A 24,424-nucleotide genomic window follows, 5' to 3' on the forward strand; every position below is an offset into this window, starting at 1 on the left:
AACCAAAGCCATGGCTCCACTACCATCAAGAGTGCTGCAGGACTTTTAATGAGAACACGACTGACAGTAAAACAAAAGCAGATGGCTACATAGGCCTTAAACAGGAGGAAGGGCATAAACAAGGCTAACGTGGCACTGATGTTTAGGGTGCTAAGCGCCCCAAGTCATTCTCATCTAATACTGTTAGCTCCAGCAGAGTTATTCCTTACATTTTTCATTTCAAAAAACTTAATTCCCTAGCTAAATCTATTAGTGCCCTGTCTCCTTGGTGCTGCGTGTCACATTACCCTGGAGAGTTAATGTTCTTTTTCCCCATGCTTTATAAAGACACCTGCCACCATTAAAGGTATATAAAGGACATAATGAAAGCTTGACTCATTCAAATAAAATTCAAATGACCATCTGCTCTCAGTTTTCATAGCATCTCTCCTAAATTCAACAACAAAAAATGTATATAGCTAACATTTTTTGTTAGAAATATAGTACAACATGTTGCTAAGATCACTACTAAAAAAAAAATAAGCTCTTAAGAGAACCAGTAAAAAAAAATTCAAATTCACAAAGTATTAAGATAAAATATTAAACCTATAAAGAGAAAAGACAACAGAACTGAAGTTTCCCTACAAGGATACTCACAGTGAGGTAAGAATATCTAAATCAGCCGGGCATGGTAGCACACACCTTTAATCCCAGAGGCAGAGACAGAGGCAGATCACTATGAGTTAGTTCAATGCCAGCCTGGTCTACAAGGCAAGTCCAGGACAGCCATGGCTAACACAGAGACACCCTGTCTTGAAAAACCAAAAAAAAAAAAAAAAAGAATATCTAAATTGGCACATTGTTATTACTAGTTATTTACTTAGGTATCTTAAGTATTATGTAACTGTTTTACCACTATTTTACCAAACTTGCTGCTCTGTATCATTTACTTAACTTTTCCAGCAATCCTAAAATAGGTATTATTACCCCGTTTTATAGATGACGAAATTCAGGCTCAGAGAAATGGCTGGCCTAGAGGGACACACTCAAATTCAAATCCAGGTGGGACTGACTCCAAGGCTCACCTCTTGACAAGCAATACTCTATGTAGCTGGGCATGGTGGCACACACCTTTAATCCCAGCACTCGGGAGGCAGAGGCAGGTGGATCGCTGTGAGTTCGAGGCCAGCCTGGTCTACAAAGCGAGTAGAAGAGTAGGTAGGAGGGAAAAAAAGACAAGCAGTACTCCAAAAGCCTCAACATCCAGGGTATATTTCCCATTCGACCTACTGGATTCAAGATGTAAGTTATTAAATTCCAATAGTAAAATAAATTCCAAAGGAAATACATGTTAAATATTTAAAAGATTGTTTGTAAAATTTGTTTCCATAGTATAGACACACACATAGTATAGACAAACACATAGTATAGTGTTTCACATTTAGAAAATGTCTAGAAATTCCTCAACTAAATCTGTAACCCTGCCACACAGAAGCAAAAGAATAGTGCTGAACCAGCAGGTAATCAGAAACTAGTAATTGGCCAGGCGGTAGTGGTGGTGGTGGCACATGCCTTTAATCCCAGCACTCGGGAAGCAGAGGCAGGAGAGTTCAAGGCCAGCCTGGTCTACAACGTGAGTCCAGGACAGCCAAGGCTACACAGAGAAACCCTGTCTTGGGGGCAGTGGGCAGTGGGGGGGTGGGGATGACTCATTATTTGATTTTTAGAAACAGAACACTTGAGCATCCTTTTTTATTTGTAGGTTTAAAAACTAAGGCTTAAGCCTTGGAGGCCTGCTGGGAACAGGACTTCTAAAACAGAACTATGTCTTGAAGGCTATAGAGCAAGGCCATTTTTGCTGGCTACAAGAGAGGTCTCCGGAACTAAAGAGAGCACACGGCTCTTCTTAAGATTGAAGGTGTTTATGCCCGGGGTTAAACAGAAGTCTAGTTAGTCAGAAGATGTGCTGATGAGTATAAAGCAAAAACCAACACAGTGACTCCTGGAGGCAAAGCAAACAAAACCAGAGTGATCTGGGGAAAGTAACAGTGGCATGGTTCCTGCCAAATTCCAAAGCAACCTTCCTGCGAACCCATGTGATGCTGTAGCCTTCCTGGATTTAAACTAATGAAAAGTAAATAAATAAAAGTAGATTTGTGGAAAAACAAAAAAACAAAAAAAAAGAAGCAAGGTTTAAAGCCAAGGAGGGTGAAGACTGACAGACTAGATTTGAATGTCCCATTCAGCTGACCTCAGACGGCCTGGCTTGTCACCAGCACAATGAAGCCTATACTCCCTGCAGGGCTAAGAGGGAACCCTTACCAGTACCTAATGCCCTCACTTGGTAAAATCAGAAACAGTAACTGCCCTGACCCCGACTGCCAAGCTTTTGCATTTTCTGTCACTCCCTAAAGGGACTGAAGAGGGAAGCCCCAGGCACCATAACGCAATGTATATAAGTCCCCAGCTTTAATTATTTTCTATCACTAACCCTGACATTTTCCTACAGATCAAATGATTTCTCCTAAATACAGAGTTTTTACTGCATATCTTGTTTAAAAAAACAAAATCACCATCAAGACAGCCCTGGGGTGCTGGTGAGACGGCTCAGAGACTCAAGTGAATGTGCTTCCTGCCAAGGCTGATGGCTTGAATTTGATCCCCAGGACCCAAGGGGTAGAAGGAGACCCAACTTCTGCAAGTTGTCCTCTTACACATGTGCTGTGGCACATACATGCACACAAACATATACATACACAAAATAAATGAATGTAAAGAAAATAAAAAATAGGGCTGGAGAGATGACTCAGAGGTTAGGGGGCACTGACTGCTCCTCCAGTGGTCCTTAGTTCAATTCCCAGCAACCACATGGTGGCGCACAGCCATCTATAATGTGATCTGATGCCTTCTTCTGGCCCGCAGGTGTACATGCAGGCAAAGCACTGTATGCATAATAAGAAATAAATATATCTTTTTTAAAAGAAAAAGAAAAGGAAGATGAAAAATAAAGCAAGCCCTGGAAAATAACCAAATATTCCTATCTCTAGTGTGGTCAGTTCTGAACAAAGTAAATGCCTACAAAGGTAGACACTTTAAAAATTAGCATAGTGATGATGATGATGGTGGTGAAGGAGGAGGAGGAAGGACATCTAGACTCTATTTGCAGTTATTTATGACATTATCTCCTCCCTTTAAAGATTTATTTATTATGTGTACAGTGCTCTGCCCGCATGTACGCCTGCAGGCCAGAAGAGGGCATCACATCACACTATAGATGGTTGTGAGCCACCATGTGGTTGCTGGGAACTGAACTCAAGGACCTCTGGAAGAGCAGTCAGTGCTCTTAACCGCTCAGCCATCTCTCCAGCCCACCTCATCCACTTAATTAAACTCACTTTATCTAGGATATTATATCTCACAAGTTCATTTATAAACTAACAGGTTAAAAACTAGAATTGATTTTCCTGAAGAAACAAATGCAAGGTAATGGTAGAACACAACTATTTCACAAAACCTGTTTACTCCAAAAATACAATCTATAGAGTACAATGGTAAAATTATTGCTGTATTGTAATAGTTGTAATTCCAACAATTCTTTGTTGCAATTCCAAACTTCTTATGTGTAATTCCAAAACTCCAGATTGTCCCAATTCATCTAAGTCATAATCCAATCACTGTTACCCTACCTGCATAAGACAGCAGTGTGAGGGCTACTTAGGAACATAGGTAAAGACATGGTCTCAGACAGCAGTTCTCAACCTGTGGGTCACGACCCCTTTGTGGGTAGAATGACCCTTTCACAGGGGTCCTATATCAGATATCCTACACATCAGATATTTAGATTGCATTCATAACAGTAGCAAAATCACAGTTATGAAGTAGCAACAAAAAATAATTTTATGGAGCAGGGCGTGGTGGTGCACACCTTTAATCCCAGCACTTTGGAGGCAGAGGCAAGTGGATTGCTGTGAGTTCGAGGCCAGCCTGGTCTACAAGGTGAGTCTAGGACAGCCAAAGCTACACAGAAAAACCTTGTCTCGAAAAACAAAACAAAATAATAATAACAATTATTATTTTATGGGGGGGTCACCACATGAGAAACTGTATTAAAAGGTCATAGCGTTAAGGAGGTTGCGAACCGCTGCTCTAGGAGGATAAAGGACTGTCCCACAGACGCCTACAGTCCTCTAGGAAGATAAAGGACTATCCCACAGACGCCTACAGTCCTCTAGGAGGACAAAGGACTGTCCCACAGACGCCCACAGTCCTCTAGGAGGATAAAGGACTGTCCCACAGGCGCCCACAGTCCTCTAGGAGGATAAAGGACTGTCCCACAGGCGCCCACAGTCCTCTAGGAAGATAAAGGACTGTCCCACAGATGCCCACAGTCCTCTAGGAGAATAAAGGACTGTCCCACAGATGCCCACAGTCCTCTAGGAAGATAAAGGACTGTCCCACAGATGCCCACAGTCCTCTAGGAGGATAAAGGACTGTCCCACAGACGCCCACAGTCCTCTAGGAGGATAAAGGACTGTCCCACAGACGCCCACAGTCCTCTAGGAGGATAAAGGACTGTCCCACAGACGCCTACAGTCCTCTAGGAAGATAAAGGACTGTCCACAGACGCCTACAGTCCTCTAGGAGGATAAAGGACTGTCCCACAGATGCCCACAGTCCTCTAGGAGGATAAAGGACTGTCCCACAGACGCCCACAGTCCTCTAGGAGGATAAAGGACTGTCCCACAGATGCCCACAGTCCTCTAGGAGGATAAAGGACTGTCCCACAGACGCCCACAGTCCTCTAGGAAGATAAAGGACTGTCCACAGACGCCCACAGTCCTCTAGGAGGATAAAGGACTGTCCACAGACGCCTACAGTCCTCTAGGAGGATAAAGGACTGTCCACAGACGCCCACAGTCCTCTAGGAGGATAAAGGACTGTCCACAGACGCCCACAGTCCTCTAGGAGGATAAAGGACTGTCCACAGACGCCTACAGTCCTCTAGGAGGATAAAGGACTGTCCACAGACGCCTACAGTCCTCTAGGAGGATAAAGGACTGTCCACAGACGCCTACAGTCCTCTAGGAAGAAAAAGGACTGTCCCACAGACGCCCACAGTCCTCTAGGAGGATAAAGGACTGTCCCACAGACGCCTACAGTCCTCTAGGAGGATAAAGGACTGTCCACAGACGCCTACAGTCCTCTAGGAGGATAAAGGACTGTCCCACAGACGCCCACAGTCCTCTAGGAGGATAAAGGACTGTCCCACAGACGCCCACAGTCCTCTAGGAGGATAAAGGACTGTCCCACAGACGCCCACAGTCCTCTAAGAGGATAAAGGACTGTCCCACAGACGCCTACAGTCCTCTAGGAGGATAAAGGACTGTCCCACAGGCGCCCACAGTCCTCTAGGAGGATAAAGGACTGTCCCACAGATGCCCACAGTCCTCTAGGAGGATAAAGGACTGTCCACAGACACCTACAGTCCTCTAGGAGGATAAAGGACTGTCCCACAGATGCCCACAGTCCTCTAGGAAGATAAAGGACTGTCCCACAGACGCCCACAGTCCTCTAGGAGGATAAAGGACTGTCCACAGATGCCTACAGTCCTCTAGGAGGATAAAGGACTGTCCACAGACGCCCACAGTCCTCTAGGAGGATAAAGGACTGTCCCACAGACGCCCACAGTCCTCTAGGAGGATAAAGGACTGTCCACAGACGCCTACAGTCCTCTAGGAGGATAAAGGACTGTCCCACAGATGCCTACAGTCCTCTAGGAGGATAAAGGACTGTCCCACAGTCGCCCACAGTCCTCTAGGAGGATAAAGGACTGTCCACAGACACCCACAGTCCTCTAGGAAGATAAAGGACTGTCCCACAGACGCCCACAGTCCTCTAGGAGGATAAAGGACTGTCCCACAGACGCCCACAGTCCTCTAGGAGGATAAAGGACTGTCCCACAGACGCCCACAGTCCTCTAGGAGGATAAAGGACTGTCCCACAGACGCCCACAGTCCTCTAGGAGGATAAAGGACTGTCCCACAGACACCCACAGTCCTCTAGGAGGATAAAGGACTGTCCACAGACACCTACAGTCCTCTAGGAGGATAAAGGACTGTCCACAGATGCCTACAGTCCTCTAGGAGGATAAAGGACTGTCCACAGATGCCTACAGTCCTCTAGGAGAATAAAGGACTGTCCCACAGACGCCTACAGTCCTCTAGGAGGATAAAGGACTGTCCACAGATGCCTACAGTCCTCTAGGAGAATAAAGGACTGTCCCACAGACGCCTACAGTCCTCTAGGAGGATAAAGGACTGTCCCACAGACACCTACAGTCCTCTAGGAGGATAAAGGACTGTCCCACAGACACCCACAGTCCTCTAGGAGGATAAAGGACTGTCCCACAGACACCTACAGTCCTCTAGGAGGATAAAGGACTGTCCCACAGACACCCACAGTCCTCTAGGAGGATAAAGGACTGTCCCACAGACACCTACAGTCCTCTAGGAGGATAAAGGACTGTCCCACAGGCGCCCACAGTTCCCGCGTGTTCATTGGGTTCAAAGTGAGAAGCATGACCTAAGGAAGACGACCCTGTGAAATGCAAGGTAACGTGTCACACACTTTCCACCTTTGGAATGAGTTTTACTAGGAGAGTTAGCTCCACAGCCATGGGAGGGCACACAATTGATTGGGCCGGAAAGTGAGCAAGCAGCACCTGTGTGCAGTGGTGTACACCTTTAATCCCAGCACTGGGGAAGGTAGAGGCAAGCAATCTGAGTTCGAGGTCAGCCGGGTCTACAAAGCGAGTCCAGAACAGCCAGGACTACACAGAGAAACCCTCTCTCGAAAAATAAATAAATGAATAAATAAAGTGGGCGAGAAAGCAGGAGAGATGTTAGCAACATACCAGAAGACAGTGTATGATGGAGCCTTGAATGATTTTCCTGCAAAACCTGCTTTGTTACAAGTGCCTCAAGAAGTGGGAGAGCATTGTGGGGAGGGACCTGAAAGGACAGACAAGCCAGTTTCTTACGTGTAATTCTCAAATCCAACAATTTTTTAAAAAGTAGCAGCAAACTCACTCTTGGTAAGCTCTGACCTAACCAAACAAAACCAATTCCCTTGGGATTACTCCTAACCTTCACTACAGAATTTCATATATTTGTTTAAAATGCTCCTGTGAGCCTCAAGGTGTTAAGTATTAGGAAGCAAACACACCATGCCACTTGCTCTACAATCCAAAGGGAAATAAATGCAATCTCACCCACCTGACTAACTTAGAGAAATTCATTAAAACTACTTTTGAGCCAGGTGTGGCGGCACCCACCTTTAAACCCAGCACTTGGGAGGCAGAGGCAGGTGGATTGATGTGAGTTCGAGGCCAGCCTGGTCTACAAAGTGAGTCCAGGACAGCTAAGGCTACACAGAGAAACCCCACCTCTGAGAAAAAGAAACAAACAAACTACTTTTGAGCTACATGTGTATTATTTATTAATTGTAAATTGGTCAGCTGCTCTAGCACTCTCAGTAGGTCTCTGTAAAATTCATACATGGAACACAGGTGTCTCTGAGAACACGAGGGCTAACTAGGGCCCTGCCAGCAGTGGACCTCTGGCACATTAGCATATGCTGTGACTTCTGGGCCCCTACTTAGGTCTGAGTTTCCAAAATAACTGAGATTACAGCCAAAAGAGCCAGAACTAAGGAAGAGTTCCACATTTCTCTTCTACAAAACAGACAGTATTCTAAAACTGCATTACCTTTTCCAGACTGAAAAGTAGTCATTACTGGTTCACCTAGACTTTAAGAAAAAATACACCTATTTTAAACTACCCCTCCTAGGTACAGGTGATGTCTGACAGTAAATAAGAAAATCCTGTCCCATCTTAAGAAACCAGATGGATGGAGCAATGTCAAACAACTGTTTTAAGGATAAGGGAACAGCAACAATGTTTCACAGGTAGCTCAACTACCCTGGAACCAACTATGTAACCTAAGCGGGCCCCAAGCTCACAATCCTCCCTTGTCATCAGACACAAGACTCCACAACCAGCCCATATATAGTTTGCAGTGCTGAGATGAAGTATATTACCAACAAACTTTCATACCTGTGTCTTAAAACAATTTTTACTTTATTTTAGGTTCAGAGGATTTTTAACACAGCTGTTTAAAATTTAAATATCAAATCCTTCAAATAATTTGTAAGAAATGACTAAGAGCCGGGCATGGTGGCGCAAGCCTTTAATCCCAGGACTTGGGAGGCAGAGGCAGGCGGATCACTGTGAGTTCGAGGACAGCCTGGTCTACAAAGCAAGTCCAGGACAGCCAAGGTTACACAAAGAAAAGAAAAAAAGGAAAAAAGAGAAAGAAATTACTAACATAGCTCAGTCAGGAAGAACCTGAATTTAGCCAAGCAGTGGTGGTGAACGCCTTTAATCCCAGCACTCAAGAGGCAAAGACAGGCAGATCTCTGAGTTCAAGGCCAGCCTGGTCTAGCGTAAGCTTCAAGAGCTAGGGATATACAGGAAAATTCTGCCTCAAACAAAACAAAGCAAAACACCACCACAACCAAACCTGAATTTGATCCCAGAGCCCACATTAACGAAAAAAATTAAAACAGGCACAGTAGTACACATTTTTCTCCTTTTTAAAAAAAAGCATTCATTTTACATCCTGATTGCAGCCCCCACTCCTTTCCACCCAGACACACACACACACACACACACACACACACACACACACACCCTTCCCCTCCTCTCCATCTTCCTTTCTCCTCCTCAGGGAAGGGGGAGGTTCCTAATGGGTACCAACCCACCTTGGCATGTTAAGCTGCTGCAGAACTATGTATTCGCTCCCACTGAGGCCAGACAAGGCAGCCCAGTTAGGGGAACAGGATCCAAAGGGAGGAATCAGAGTTAGGGAGGGTGCTACATCTGTGCAGGGCCTAGGACCAGTCATGCATGCTCTTTGGTTGGTGGTTCAGTCTCATGGACCCACGTTAGTTGACCCTGAAGGTTTTCTTGTACAGTCCTTGACCCCTCTGGTTCCCCCAATCGTTTCCCCCAACTATTCCATAGGACTCCCCGATGTCTGACTAATGTTTGGCTGTGGGTCTCTGCATCTGTTTCCATCAGCTGCTGGGCAAAGCCTAAGGTTCCTATCTATAAGCACAGCAAAGTAACATTAATAGCATCAGGGATTGGTTCAGCTTTATGCATAATAGCCAGAAACGGGAAGTAACCTAGATGTCCTTCAACAGAAGAATGGATAGAGAAATTGTGGTACTTTTACACAATGGAATACCACTCAGCTATTAAAATCAAAGACATCATGCACTTCGGAGGCAAATGGATGGAGCTAGAAAAGATCACCCTGAGTGAGGTAACCCTGACCCAGAAAGACACACATGGTATGTACTCACTTATAAGTGGATATTGGCCATAAAGTGCCTGATCAAAGGCGCCAAGGAGGACTCAAAGGAAGATGCTTGAATCTCACTCAGAAGGGGAAATAAAATAGGTATCTGAAGCAAACGGAAAGAGACAACTAGGTAGGAGATGGGGCAGAGGTAGGGATCAGGAGTAGGGAGGGTATGGAAATTGGAGGTGGGGACATCTTTGGGATTTGCCAGAGTCCTGGGATAAAGGAAGTCTATGGGGGTCACCCTGCCTGAGACTCCTAGCAGTGGGGGATACAGAGCCTCAAGTGACCCTTCCACAACCTTTGACCCAAAATCTGTCCTACCGGCAAGATGTTCAGGGACAAAGAGCAAAGACTGAGGGAATGGCCAACCAAGGACTGCCCCTGCATGAGACCCATCCCATGGGAGTAGTGCCCTTCTGCAATCCCAGAGCTGGAGAGGTAGAGACGAGCCCTGGACAGCCGACCCAGCCTACGTCACAAGCACCAAGTCTGTCGTTAAAAAAAAAAAAAAGCTGGGCATGGTAGCACACGCCTGTAACCCTAACACTTGGGAGGCAGAGGCAGGTGGATCTCTGTGTTTTCAAGGCGGGCCTGGTCTACAAAGGTAATCCAGGACAGCTAAGGCTATACAGAGAAATTTTGTCTCACAAAACCATAAATGAAAAGGAAAAACCAAAAAATTTTAAAAATTAAAATTAAGAAAAAATATAGATTATAACAATGCAACAGTTCCTGCCAAAGGCTTCAAGGGTAGGTTGGGGTGTGATTTTAGTTTTCTTTTTCTCAGTCTAGTTACTGTATCAACTACTATATTTCACACATAAATGTATCACTGTACCTTGCTCACACTCACCCCTCAATGCCCTCCTCCCTCTCCCTAGATCCCCTCCTCTCTCCTCCCAATACCTTTCTGCTGTCTTCTCCATTTAGTCCTCCTCTGCCCACCTCATCTGGGCCTGTCCATGCTGAGTGGCCAGTTTCACTTGGAGATCTCCAGTTGCCTTGGAGATGTTTAGAGACAGACAGACAGACCCAGGGGCCAAGGCATGTGTGGCACCTCTGCCTCTGGGCACCTGAGGTAGACAACTGTGATGTCACGGACTGTATGGAGGCCGCCAGTGTGAGATGAGCCTGGATGCAGGACAACCACAGCCGCTCTGAGCTGATTGAGAGCGTGCCCCACCAACAGCTCCAGGTCTGGGACTCACACTAGATCTTTGTGGGACCCATTTTGAGTTGATCTCTGGGTCTGGTGAGAGACAGATTTAGTTTCATTCTTTATGTGTGGATAACCAGCTCTCTGATCTGTTTCTGACACCTTCATCAGAAATGGCACAGCTGTGGCTGTGTGGGCTTGTTTCTCGATCCTATCCACTGATCCATGTCTGTTTGCCGCTCCGATCTGTTAGGTTTGAAGTTAGGTGCTGTGATTGCCTGCAGCACTGATTTCCTGCTTGGCTCTTCATGCTGTCATAACAACTCTAGGATTGTTTGTTTTTCAGTGAGGAATGCTTTTGGAATTTTGATGGGTATGCATCCAACCTGTAGATTGTTTGTGGTAATAAAACTATTTTCCTATTAATTCTGCCAGTCCATGAGCACCAGTGAGGTTAACTCTGCCAGTCCATGAGCAACTCAATAGAAAATACATGACAACAGAAAAGCATTTAACAACAGTAGTCAACCTGGATTCACAAATCCCATCACCCATGAATTTAAAATATTGAGAAAGATCATGGCTAAGACCCCATGTTCACTTCCCCCCCCCCTCAGTGCTGGGACTTTATCTGGCCTGATAAGGCCGTGTCCAAGGGACCACTCTGAGTTCATATATGCATCTAGTTCACTGTGTCTCCTCTCCCACAATGATCCCTGAGTCTTAAGAGGAGGAGTGTGACAAAGACATCCCATTTAGGATTGATTGAGTGCTCCAAAGTCTACACAATGTCCAGCTGTGGGTCTCTGTGTTAATCCCCAACTACTGCAAGAAGCAGCTTCTCTGATGCAGGCTGAGTGAGACACTTACCCATGGGTATAGTAGTAAGTCATTAGGAATGACTTTATTACTATGTTCCATCAACAGAGTAACAGTAGTAGGCTTTCCCACATACCCATGACCTATCTAGTCTCAGGTTCTTGGCCAATTAGCAGTGTCAGGTAAGCTTTACATCTCATAAGGTGGGCCTTAACTCCAATCAAAAAGTGGTTGGTTACTTCAGTAACATTTGTATCACTATTGCACCAGTGTATCTGTTATAGGCCGTAGGGTTTGTAGCTGGGTGAACTTCTCCTCCAACAGGGTTCAGAAGAGTACTTTCTAACACCATCAACACTAGCAGGGGTGAAGCTTCTAGTCAGGCATCAGCTCGAATTCCCCATGTTCAAGGGCATCAACAAATGCTGTACTCGGCACTAGGGCAACCAATAGCCTTGGCAGCAGCCTGTGATGCTTTGTGTGTTGAGGAGGGAGGTTCCATATGTCCCCTAGCCAATGACAAGAAGCTATTTGCAACTGCCACCCACTGCAAAGGGAAAGTCCATACACACCCATGGAGTGTCACTGGGTGTGCCAATCATACGCTAGGACTGGCTCCATGCCTAGGAGTAGTTGGCTAGCACCACAAAACTCCATGGTTTTGTTTTGTGGACTCTTTTGTTTTGTTTTGTTTCACTTTCTTTTGTTTGGGCATTTTTGGTCTTCCTGGTGTTTTGCTTGTTTGTTTGGACTTTTGTTTTTGTGAAGGGTTTTTTGTTTTTGTTTTGAAAGAGAAAAAGAACATAAAGTTGAGTGGGGAGGAAGGTAGAAAGTATCTGGGAGAAGTTTGAAAAGGGGGAAAATGTTATCAAAATATATTATATGAAAAAAAATTTAGTGATATATATTCTTTATATGTGTGTGTGCGTGTGTGTGTGTATATATATATCAATATCAGAAAAGTACATTCACTTCCGCTTTCTGGCTGTAAATATCATGTGACCAGTCATGTCACACTCCTGTTATCATAATGAACTGTGTGCCTTCAAACCCTGAGTGCGAATAAAGCCTTCCTTCCTTAAAAAAAATGTTCAGGAAAACTAAAATGCAAGTGTATTGAACATGTATATTATCACCTAAGTAACACAGCATCAATTATCATACACACAGCTTTGCATTGTTAGGCTTAGGTATCCAGACATGACTTAAAGTAAATAAAAGGATATACATAATTTATACACAAATGTTATACTATACTATTTATCAAATGACTTGAGCATCTTAGATTCTGGAACGAGGAAGGGTTCCTAGGACCAATTCTCCAAAAATATCAAGAGAGAACTACCCAATAAAATCTCGAGCATGAAAAAAAAAGTGCTAAGAGAGAAACTTTTTTTTATTTTTTTGTTTTCTTTGAGACAGGGTTTCTCTGTTTTGGCCCTGGCTGTCCCGGACTCACTTTGTAGACCAGGCTGGCATTGTACTCACATGAGATCCACCTGCCTCTGCCTCCTTCAGCACTGGAATTAAAGGCGTGCACCACCACGCTGGTCTGCAAAGAGAAACTTTTAACAGTATACCAAAGTACCTGGCTTTAGGCAACAGAGAATTATGGGTAGCTTTAAAAAGAAAAATCACAAGTGCTTGTTACAGAAATTCATTTTAAATAACCAGCTAGTATCATTATAAAAGAAAATACAAATAAAAATCTTTTAAAAGAGTACTGGCCAATTTATAGTATTTTATAGCACAAATTTCACTTCTAATGTTTTAAAATCTTATAATCAATTCCCTTCCTCACAGCGGTATTGCAGGTGGTGACCATCTCTGAACTACTGTACTACAAATGAGAAGATAAGGGGAATTCAGTGGGCTGACTGCTCATCTCTCCTGTCACCCATCAGTTGTGTAAGAAGACACATGCACCCAGAATGCTTACTGAGTAGCTCTGAACTTTAAGATGCATGAACATCCACAAGTGCCTGCCCACCACCCCAGGCTGTGGGGCAAAAGAGCAGCTGGGACAGGGGATCATCAGCTTCTGGTCTGCCTCATCTTCATGATAATAACGCAGGCGATTTTTGAGGGAAGTAAGCACCTTTGTTGAGTAACTAGAGTCTACAGCAGTATGCTCTTGTTCAATAACTCTCTTTCCAGAAGGTCCAAAGAGAAATATTTCTCATGATGTGTTATAAATCTATTTCTCTGCTGGATCAAAGCCTTTAAGATCTTTCAGCAGCTCCTTGTAACTGTCAAGTCCAACATCCGGGATGCCTTTCACTCTTTCCCACACCATTCTGATGCTGTCAGGAGTCGGCACACAAATTTGAAACATTTTTTTATATTTTCCACAGAAACATACATAAAGAGAAAGAAGACAGGGGAGGGGGGAAAGGAGGAGAAGGGAGAAAGAGACTGGTTCTTGCAGAATCAGAGCTGTTAAAAGATCCCAGCATGATCTATAGGCTTACTGAAGTTTAGAAACATAACATAGTGTCTACTAAATGGCCTTGCTGAGGTCCTCAATCCAACAAGGGCAGTAACAGTAGGAGAACATGCTTAGATTACTCAAGACTCTAGCCTCCCAACAGCCCATAAAAAAATTTTGGATGGACTTTCACTTAAAACATTGTTTTAGAAAACAGAAATAAAGTCATTCTATAGAAGCCTTTATAAATAGTCAGAATCTATAAGAAAACCAACTTCCTTTGTGGATGTTATTAACTGTTACTAAGCAGCAATCTCAGCAGCAGCTCCCCCTCCGCCTGGCATCCTAAGGCTCTGCCCCCTGGCAGTATACTTTTCTAATATAGTTCTAGAAATGGACCAGTAGAGAATCTGAGAAAAGAAAATTCTAATCACTTCTTTCTTTTAATCCTGGGTTAGCACCTTTAAAACCCATACTTGACTACAAACAACTGTGGGGTTCTTCCACATGTAACCTGGGAAGCACTCTCAGCTGGAGTAGAACAAGACACAAGGATCCACACACCCCATCATTTCGTGCCAACAATGACTGGAGGAGTCGGAATAATCCTGACTTCCCTGACGAGCACCTTCTTACACACAAGAGAGGGAACCTTAGGAAATCCTAGTTCATGTTCTCCAGGATCTTTGGAAATACAGAACGGCACTCAAATGATGACAGGACCAATCTTCAGTAAAAATATACCTCTCCCCAAGTCCTCTAAAACCACTGCTTAAATGATACAAACTCAACTATACCTACCTGATCATAAGCTTCACAACCCCAAACTAGTAACTCGTGCATTTCCACAATCTTTTTGGTGACTACAAATTAGCCAAATGTATTTCTAGGACCCAAGTTATATCATAAAAATTTCTACCAAATGTTCCTCTTCTTAAAGTCTGACTAGCCTAGGACATAAATTTAAATACTGCAACAGAGCTGAGAAGATGACAGGTAAAGATGGCTGTCTCAAAGCCTCACAATCTCATCCCCAGGCTTGATTCCCAGACACACAGTAGAATGAGAGAACCACTATGCCTACTGTAGGACACACACACACACACACACACACACACACACACACACACACACACACAAATGTAATTTTAAAACTAGGTACTCAATAGTAATGTTTTGCATTTTAACATATCAGAGGGTTTTTTTGTCTTTCCGGATAATCAAACCCAGAACCTTGTACCGACTAACAAGTATTCACCGCCTGAGGTGCAGGCTCAACTCCAACACTCCACACAGGCTTCTTTTATAGCTCAATCCCCACCATCTCTCCTGCACTACCACCACGTCACTATTCAAATACGCAGTTCTCTCATTTACTACCACCACTATGATTACTCATGCTATTTATATACTTAAGGTTTTTTTGTTTGGTTTGGTTTGGTTTGGTTTTTCAAGACAGGGTCTCTCTGGTAGCCCTGGCTGTCCTAGACTCACTTTGTAGACCAGGCTGGCCTCGAACTGAGAGAGATCTACCTGCCTCTGCCTCCCTAGTGCTGGGATTAAAGGGTGCACCACCACGCCTGGCTAAGTTTTTTTCTAAGTTTTTGCTTTTACATGTAACCAACACTGCTGTGAACATTTTTATACAAAACTCTGTTCCATGAGATAGTCTCTTAGGACAGTAATTCTCAATCTGGTTCTTCAACAACCCTAAGGAAGACAATTTTGTAGCCTTCATGTGGCCAAAGATATTGGCATGATGAGATGAAAAATATTACTCACATCTTCATATTGGCATTGCACTGATCATACTACTGGGAGGTGAAGAGCTGCTGCACTAACAGAAACAAGACTAATCGATTACGCGTCTCCTAATGCAGTGCACTGCAAAGGGCAAAATACCATTCCTAACAAACCGTTGCCAAAATATTTAACCCACCTTTAACCCTGACGAAACATTAGACATTCTGAGGGACAGTCTACATGATTTGTGGTTGGTACCTCTGAAAGACAAAGAATGAAAACATGGCCCAGAGGAGACCAGTAAATGAGAGAAAGCAAGAAAAATTTTACTAGTTTACAATATTTTTGTAAGCTTAAAATAACTTCAAAGTGAAAGCTGAATTCTGTAATATTCACTATTATGTAAATAAATATCAAGTACTAAATATAACAGAATAAATGAAGCAAAAACAAAAATAGCGTTATACAGTTTAGCAAATAAACCAGAGCTAAAAGCATATGTTTGTTCACTACTTTAAACCACTACAACAACACATTCCAACAAGCATTCGGCATGGATACTACTTAACCTGCACGCACAAGCGCTTTCAAGTGTTACAGGCTAGAATGCCGCAGTCACAGACCGTAGGCCTGGGCTCAATCCCCAGCACCAAAACAGTATTTCAAGAATAAGATGAGCAAGATGAACAGCTTCCCAACAGATAATCTCAGATTACCCTGAAGTAAACAAAGGCTCAGAAAGTTACTTCTTAAAAGTACATGTTTTCAGGGCTGGAGAGATGGCTCAGAGTTTAAGAGCTCAGCCTGTTCTTCCAAAGGTCCTGAATTCAATACCCAGCAACCACATGGTGGCTCACAACCATCTACAATGAGATTTGGTGTCCTCTTCTGGCCTGCAGGCACACATGCAAACAGAATATTGTATAAATAATAAATAAATAAACATTTTTTAAAAAAGTAAATGTTTTCATACTAAGCTGTTTGATACAACAGTGGACTCCATGGTAGAGCATGAGCCAGTATTAACAGCCACTGGAGAATCATGGCAGAAGAAAGGAGAAATGAGTCCTGGTGCTCAACTGCACAGGAGGGTATCACTAATAACAATGTGCTATAGAAAAAAAGATCTTACCCGGGTGTGGTGGCAGGAGGCACAGGCAGCCAATCTCTGTGAGTTCCAGGCCAGCCTGGTCTATGTAGTGAGTCCAAGCCACCTCTGGCTACACAAAGAAACTCTCAAAAAAAAACAAAAACAAAACAAAAAAAGAAGAAAAGGAAAGAGAGAGAGAGAGAAGAGGATCTTAAAGTTCTTCACCACAAAGAAAATGATAAATGTGTGAGGGGATAAAAACACCTCTACCCTAGAAAGACACTTAAAATTTCTCCATAAACCTACAGTTACTGATCCTAAGAATTCCTCCAAATTATTATACTGTGGTTAGACTTCAGACCCAGCTAACGGAACTTCAAAAGTGTACATAATCAGATACAACTGCTGGGAGTATAAACTGGTCACATATCTTTGGGGGCACTCAGTCAACACCTATGAGAATATTAAATAGGTGTGTACTTTGGTGCAGCAATTCCACTTCTGCAGAAGTAGCATATATGCACAAGGGCAGTAGGATTCACCCACGGTTTGATTGTAAAAGACCTAAAATATAAACACCTATCCATAAACCACCAGGGAAGTACGTTTCTGCATCCAAGTCACTGGAATACTATTCACCCATGAAAGAATAAAGTAAACTTACTGCAGTACAAACATGGGAACAACCACCAATATGAAATACTAAATGAAAGAAGCGAAAGTGCAGAGGGCTAGGAGATGGCTCCTCAGTACCTGTGCTGAAACACGCCAATCAAGACTCACACATGCGCCTGTGACCCAGCGCTGGAGGGCTCACAGCCAATCAGTGTGCCCCAGGCTCAGTGAGCAGCCCTGTCTCCAAAGCAAAGAACTGACTGAGGAAGACACCAGACATCAACATTTGACCTCCACACACTTGCACACCCAGATGTATACCCATCCTTGTGCACACACAGGCACACACAAACAGGCACAGACACAAAGTGCAGAACTAAATATAGTTCACTGCTATTTGTTTTTAAAGGGAGAAAGAGATTTGTATTTTCAGTACATTCCCAACTGTGCTTGCAACTGTAAAAATATACAAGAAACAAGTAACAATAGTTGCCTTTTTGAGTTATGCACACACATCCTTTTCAGTGCTAGGTAAAACAAACAAGATTTTCAGCTGGGTATGGTGACAAACACCTGTAACTCAGCATTTGGGGATGCTGAAGCAGGAAGATCAGGAGTGCGGCCAGCCTCATCGACTCATGAAACCTTCTCTTTTTTTAAAAATGAAACAAAATTTTATAAATTCTTGTTCAACTCCCAAGGCAAGTTTACTCACATTAATTTTTTCTGCTGCTACCAGTAACTATTCAAGACTTAGGCTCTGCTTAGCCCATTGTCTTAATAGCATCTTATTTAGAAATTCTGAAATGTAATATAATTTTAATTTGAACTTTCTAAATAAATACAATTATCAAGAATAGATCTAAGTAACACCAGGCGTGGTGGCACATGCCTTCAATCCCAGCACTCCAGGCAGAGGCAGAAGGATCTCTGTGAGTTCTGAGTCCAGCCTGGTCTACAAACGCCAGATCAGGACAGCCAGGACTACACAAAGAAACCCTGTCTCAAAAAACCAAAAATTAAATAAATAAATAGATCTAAGGGAAAGTAGGTAAAAATAATAAAATCGTAAAAAAAAAAAACCCTCTACTTGTCACATAAAAACTGTAGTATCAATAACTCATAGGCACCTATAATACAGCAAACCAAGGTCACTAACTCCTCAGGATGAATGTGTAGAATTTTACCATCATGTTTTCGAGACAGGATACTAACCAAAGAAGATGAAGGGCGTTTCCTATATCTGTCTTCCCCTTGGAAAAAGTCACACACACACACACACACACACACACACACACACACACACACACGAAAGTGCAATAGCTAACCGTGTTTCCCCCTCTACTACTACAAAGATATATATACTTAAACAATTTGGATGAAAATGCATTTTTCAGTCCCAAATGGTATTTAACAACTAAACTCATAAGTCATTCTGTGTCACAGGCAGGCAGGGGAGAAAAAAAAAACTAGCTCAACAAAGCGAAGCCACCAAGTGATGGACCCCTGGCAACTCCACACCATATGGCAAGGCAAGCCTCCCATCAGTTATCACTTGGTGGCTGATTAATGGCAATGCTTATTAGACAGTCTCTCCAGCCCCCTGCTCCAGAAGAGGAGGCAATCTGTTGTCTGCAATGCTTTTCATCTAGCAAACCTGAAAGCATCCTGGTAATGGCCCTTCCGCGGGGTACCGGGGAAGGGGGCTCTTTGGCAAGTTTTTTGTTTACCGAGTCTGGAACCTCAATCTCCCAGAGGCCCCGCACTGCACCTCAAGGCAGGCGTCCACGACTGGCCTCGTCCCTCCCTCCGTCCCACGCGCGTAGCCCCGGGCCCCGTGGCCCTGCTTACCGGTGGGCGCGCTGTCCAGGATGCGCAGGTCGTAGGCCCCAGAGCAGCGGTAGTTGGCCGCCGTGCCGTTGTCCCACACCACCACCACCTCCTCCGGGCTCTCGAAGCTCCGCACGGTGCCCACATGGCCCTCGCCGCCGTCCTGCTTGCCCCACTTCCAGTCCGGGCCGCGCACGACGCGGGCACCGACCCCCTCCACCATCACCCGGTTGTTGCGGGAGTTACTCATCGGGGCCCGGACGGTGGGCGGCGCCGCCGCCGGCGGGGGGGCCGTGAGCGAGCCGAGCCCGGGCCGCACTCGGGGCGCCGGCGGAGGCGGCAGCGAGCCCCGCGGGCCGTGGGGCCGACTCACCGGGGCGGCGGCGCGGTCCCCGAGGAGCCCTTCACCCCGGCCGGGCCGTGGCCGTCGCGGCCCCCGCTCCGACTGGAGGCCCGCCCGCGGAGGCTCGCAGGCGGCGGCTTGCAGGCCGAGGGCGAGCGGCCGCGGGCGGGGGCTCTGCCGCTCGCCCCGGGCTCCCCGGCCGGGCTACAGCGACGGCCGCCAGCAAACCTCGCTCTCCCCCGGCCGGGAGCGCGGAGGGCCGGGGGAGGCTCGCCCGGGCGCGGCGGGAGGCCGGGCGAGCCGCCGGCCGTCAGCGGCCCCCGGCCGCTCGCTCGGGCCTGGGCGCCCGGGAGCCGGCTCCGCGGTGGGCAGCGGCGCTAGCGGCCGGCGAGCGGCCGGCGCCCGGGCCCCGGGCCCCGCTTCCCTCAGCCCCCGCGCACGCCGCCGCGCTCCGCCCCGCCACCGAGTCCCCGCCGGGCGAGAGCGGCTCCACATCCGGGTACCGCCGCGTCCCGGGTCCGAGCGGCGCCTCGTGAGGGACGGCGAGGAGCTCCTCGGCGAGAACCGGGTGGGAAGGCTGTGGGGACGCCGCGCGACCCAGAAAAGAAAGAGAAGGAAACGGATCCCTAAGCGTCCCCCGGACGCAAAGGGAACGCGCATGCGCGCGGCCGGGACCAGCAGGCCGAAAGCCCCGCCCCCGTCTGGAGCGACGAGGAAGAAGGCTGGAAGTGGGGTAAAGGAAGTGTGAGCCGGCTGCTGCGAGCCAGCTGAGGCTCTACTGAGGTCAGTGTTGATGATTCCGGGTGTACAGGATGTGAGTGGAGGGTTGCGTGCTGTCTTAGGCTTCTTTTCTAACGGGAGCGGGAGTAGGGCACATGACAGCACAGATTAAAGATGACCTGAATTCCCTGTACAAATTACAAACAATTTAAACTAGAGTGGGTGACTGGTGGTGTGTTTTTAAGCCTTTTGAAAGATATGCTGTGGTTAACTGCAGTCAGGATAATAAGCCGAATCCACCCTTCATATTATGATTATTATGACATTTAAACTGATTTTTGGAAGGGGATGGTAGTGATTGAACATAGGGATTTTCTCATGCCAAGCACATGCATGGTGTACCGCGGAGCTACAGTTACACTCCCAGCCTCCGGACTTTTACTTTTAATGCCGTATCTTTGGGGTTCTGTTTGAAACAGAATTTCTCTATGTAGTCCAGTTTAGCCTCAACCTGAGACTAGCTGCCTCAGCTCTCAAATTGCACCCACCACACCCAGGTAATCACAGAAAATTATAATGCCAGTATTTTGTTTTTCAAACCTAGCATCATTGTGCACACCTGTAACGAAGCATTTGGGAAACTATGGCAAGCAGACGGTAAATCTGTGGCCAGCCTGGGCTACGTATTCAGACTGTCTCAAAAAAACATAAAACCCAAGAATTTTACTTTATCTTAGATGAGTAGCTGCGCTTTCTTAAGATGGGAAGGGTTTTAAGAGGTAATATAAGCTAGTGGCTATCTATAATGGAGAGTGGCTTTTAAGACAGGATCTCAGGCTGGAGAGATGGCTCAGAGGTTAAGAGCACTGTCTGCTCTTCCAAAGATCCTGAGTTCAATTCCCAGCAACCACATGGTGGCTCACAGCCATCTGTAATGAGATCTGGTGTCCTCTGTACGTGCAGACAGAACACTGTATACATAATAAATAAATAAAATCTTTTTTTTAAAAAAAGGACAGGATCTCATGTAGCCCAATGCATGTCTACATTGTGTGGGTTACCATATAAAATAGACATTTAAAAAAAGATTGTTTATGTCTTTAGAAAAGTTATCAAGCTCTCGAGCCAACCTACGTCATTGGCATTTTCCAAACTCACTTTGACTCATCACGGAAACTACATGGGTCTGTCATGTTTGTAATGCAGCTGTTGTACATGGGTCTGTCATGTTTGTAATGCAGCTGTTGAACACCTAAGTTTACCTTACTCCCATTTTTAAAAGGAACTATTTGGTGCCACTCACCACTTAGGAGATGTCTTCTCTCCTAACCACGGCTGAGATGCATCCTTGCTGGGTGTGCTCACACATGCCTTTAATCCGAGCACTCTAGAGGCTAAAGCAGGTGGATGCTCTCCTCCAAGTGCTGATGCAGGAATCCAGGCAGTTTCTAAGTCCCCTAACACAGCTAACAGAGGGAGGGAGAAGATAGAGAAACAGAATTCTTTTTTTTTTTTTTGGTTGGTTTGTTTTCTGTTTTTCAAGACAGGGTCTCTCTGTGTAGCCTTGGCTGTACTGGACTTGCTTTGTAGACCAGGCTGGCCTCTAGCTAACAGAGATCCACCTGCCTCTGCCTCCCGAGTGCTGGGATTACAGGCGTGTGCCACTGCACCTGGCTTGAAGACCAGAATTCTTAAGATCCTTACTCCAAAACCACATGTCTCAGTCCATCATCTAGACGTCTGGCACACCTACTTGAAGAGGGGAAATGTAATCTAGTTGAGTGCCATGTGTAACGTGTCACTTAACTGATGACTTTTGAAAATTCAAATCACTCTTAAGCAGCCAAACAGCAGAAATTTAATATAGCAAATTGACTGCAAAAAGTGCTGGGAGAGCTGCAGAAATGAAAAGACATCAACAAAATAGAAAGTGCCATCCCTGGTACTAGAGAAGCAAAGGAGGGCATGGGAGGGGAGCCACGCGGCTGTGCCTCAGCTTCTGGCACTGTTACAACTAGGGCTATTTTGCAGCCAGCCGGGGCTTCTCATTCACACTAACACTGAGACAAGGAGCCCGATACCACGCACCACTGTCTCGACTCCTACCAGAAACAGGGCTTGTGAGTACAGGGCACACCCTGATCCTGCAGCTGCTGGAACAGGCGTGCCTCTGTAGGTATCCAGAAACTTCCCAAATCTCCCTGTATTAGTTTTCTATTACTGTAATAAATCACCACAATTAAGGTAAGTTACAGAAGGCAGGCTTTATTTGGGCTTACAGAACAGCATGGCAGCAGGTGGCAGACGTGGCGACAGGAACCAGACACTGAGAGCTGAGTGCTCACATCTCAAACTGCAAGCAGGAAGCAGAGACCAAATTGGAAATGACACAGATCTTTACACTTGCAAACCCACTTCCAGTGACATACCTTGGTCATACCTCCCAAGCCTTCCCAAACACCACCAGCTGAACCAAGGATTCAGATGCCCAAGACTATGGAGGGCAGCACATTCAAATCACCACAGCTGCCGAGCATGGTGGCACACACCTTTAATCCCAGCTCTTGGGAGGCAAGCCAATCACTGTGAGTTTGAGGCCAGCCTGGCCTACAAAGTGAGTCTAGGACAGCCAAGGCTACACAAAGAAACCCTGTCTCAAAAAAAAACAAAAAACAAAAACAACAACAACAACAAAAAACCACCACAGCTCCAGCAAGAACAGGGCAAAACTTGACTTCTCTCTCCTTCCTTCTTTTACAAATAACAAAAATAGCCTACTACCTCAGGTGTTCAGCACATTGTGACCATCCTACCAAACTTAAATATCCATATAACAAAAGTAGCCTCATGCATGTTCAATGTGAACGCTCTTCCAGTGAAGTCTTGAGAGGGTGGAAGCAGTCTGAGACTCCGGAACTCCCAACACCGCTGCTCACCTCCTGCATACACTGTGGGAGCAGAGTCTGAGACTCCAGAACTCCCAACACCGCTGCTCACCTCCTGCATACACTGTGGGAGCAGAGTCTGAGACTACAGAACTGGCAATACCGGCATCTCACCTCTTGCGCACACTGCCTGCTGACTGTATTAGTCAGGGTTCTCTAGAGGAACAGCACTGACAGAGGAACAGCACTGACAGAATGAACACACATATATATAGGGGAGATTTATTAGAATTGCTGACAGGCTGTGCTCCAGCTAATCCAACAATGGCTGCCTATGAAAGGAAATTCCAAAAATCCAATAATTGTTCTGTCCCTTGAGGCTGGATATCTCAGCTGGTCTTCAGCACCTGACAGAATCCTGAAGGAGTAGGCTCTAACGCCAGTGGAGGAGTGGGCTTGCTAGCTAGGGCTGCGAGGGCAAACAGGCAGAGAACAAAAGCTGCCTCTTCCATGTCCTTACATAGGCTGCCAGCCGAAGGTGTGGCCCAGAAAGAGATGGGTTTTCCCAACTCAAAACTATCTGGAGTAAAGGTGTATATTTCTTCCTGCCTCAAGATTAGGATTAATGGTGTGTCTTCCTACCTCAAAGATGTGATTAAACTATCCCCTTTCAGCACCCGGCCCAAACATTTATAAGATAACTATTTAGTAGTGTGATGATGAAAAAAGCCAAATAAATACCTTGCTTCCTGAACCTACTGATTCTGACTTTAGGAATAGCATACATTGGTCACATATTCAAAGCAATGACCTTGCATGGCGACAGGCAGGAGAAAAATGTCTCTAGAGCAACAGCTGAGGACTCACATCTGATCCCCAATGTGCAGGGAGAGAGAGAGACACTGACTTGGCCTAGCAGGAGCTTTTCAAACCTTAAAGCTTACTCCCAGTGACACAGCTCCTCCAACAAAGCCACGCCTCCTAATACTTCTAACTGAGGACCATTCATTCGATCACATGAGCCTCTGGGGCCTGTCCCATTGAAACCACCACACAGGGTCTTACCGCACTGCTCAGGCTGGCCTGGAGCTCTTGGGCTCAAGTAATCCCCAGGCCTCAGCTTCCCCACCTGCAACTAACTCCAAGCAACTTCCCCCGCTATCTGGCTTATGTTTTGAGACAGGATCTTACTGCTAATCCCAAAGTGACCTCTAACTCATAATCCTCCTGTCTCAGCCTTCCAAGGGCTGTGATTACAGGCATATGCAACCAGGCCTGAGTAGATAGGTCTCTTGTAACTTGAAACTGAGTATAGTCCTAAATGATTCGAATTCTTTCTTGCCTTCTTTATTATTTTCTGTGTGTGGATGTTTTGTCTGCCTTCTTT

At 45.6% G+C, this 24,424-nt stretch overlaps 1 protein-coding gene across 1 annotated transcript in view; it reads right to left on the minus strand.

Annotated features, from left to right (window-relative positions):
• MIB1 (MIB E3 ubiquitin protein ligase 1) overlaps window positions 1-19,479 on the minus strand; it is a 106,364-nt gene extending 86,885 nt beyond the window's left edge. Inside the window, exon 1 of the mRNA XM_084778061.1 lies at window positions 19,111-19,479. Coding sequence (XP_084634187.1) covers window positions 19,111-19,339 — 229 coding nt within the window. The 5' untranslated portion in view covers window positions 19,340-19,479. The remainder of the gene's footprint in view (window positions 1-19,110) is intronic.
• Window positions 19,480-24,424: the final 4,945 nt, after the last annotated feature.

Source organism: Acomys minous (assembly GCF_964271855.1).
Source record: "Acomys minous genome assembly, chromosome: 4".
NCBI classification, from domain to species: Eukaryota; Metazoa; Chordata; class Mammalia; order Rodentia; family Muridae; genus Acomys; species Acomys minous.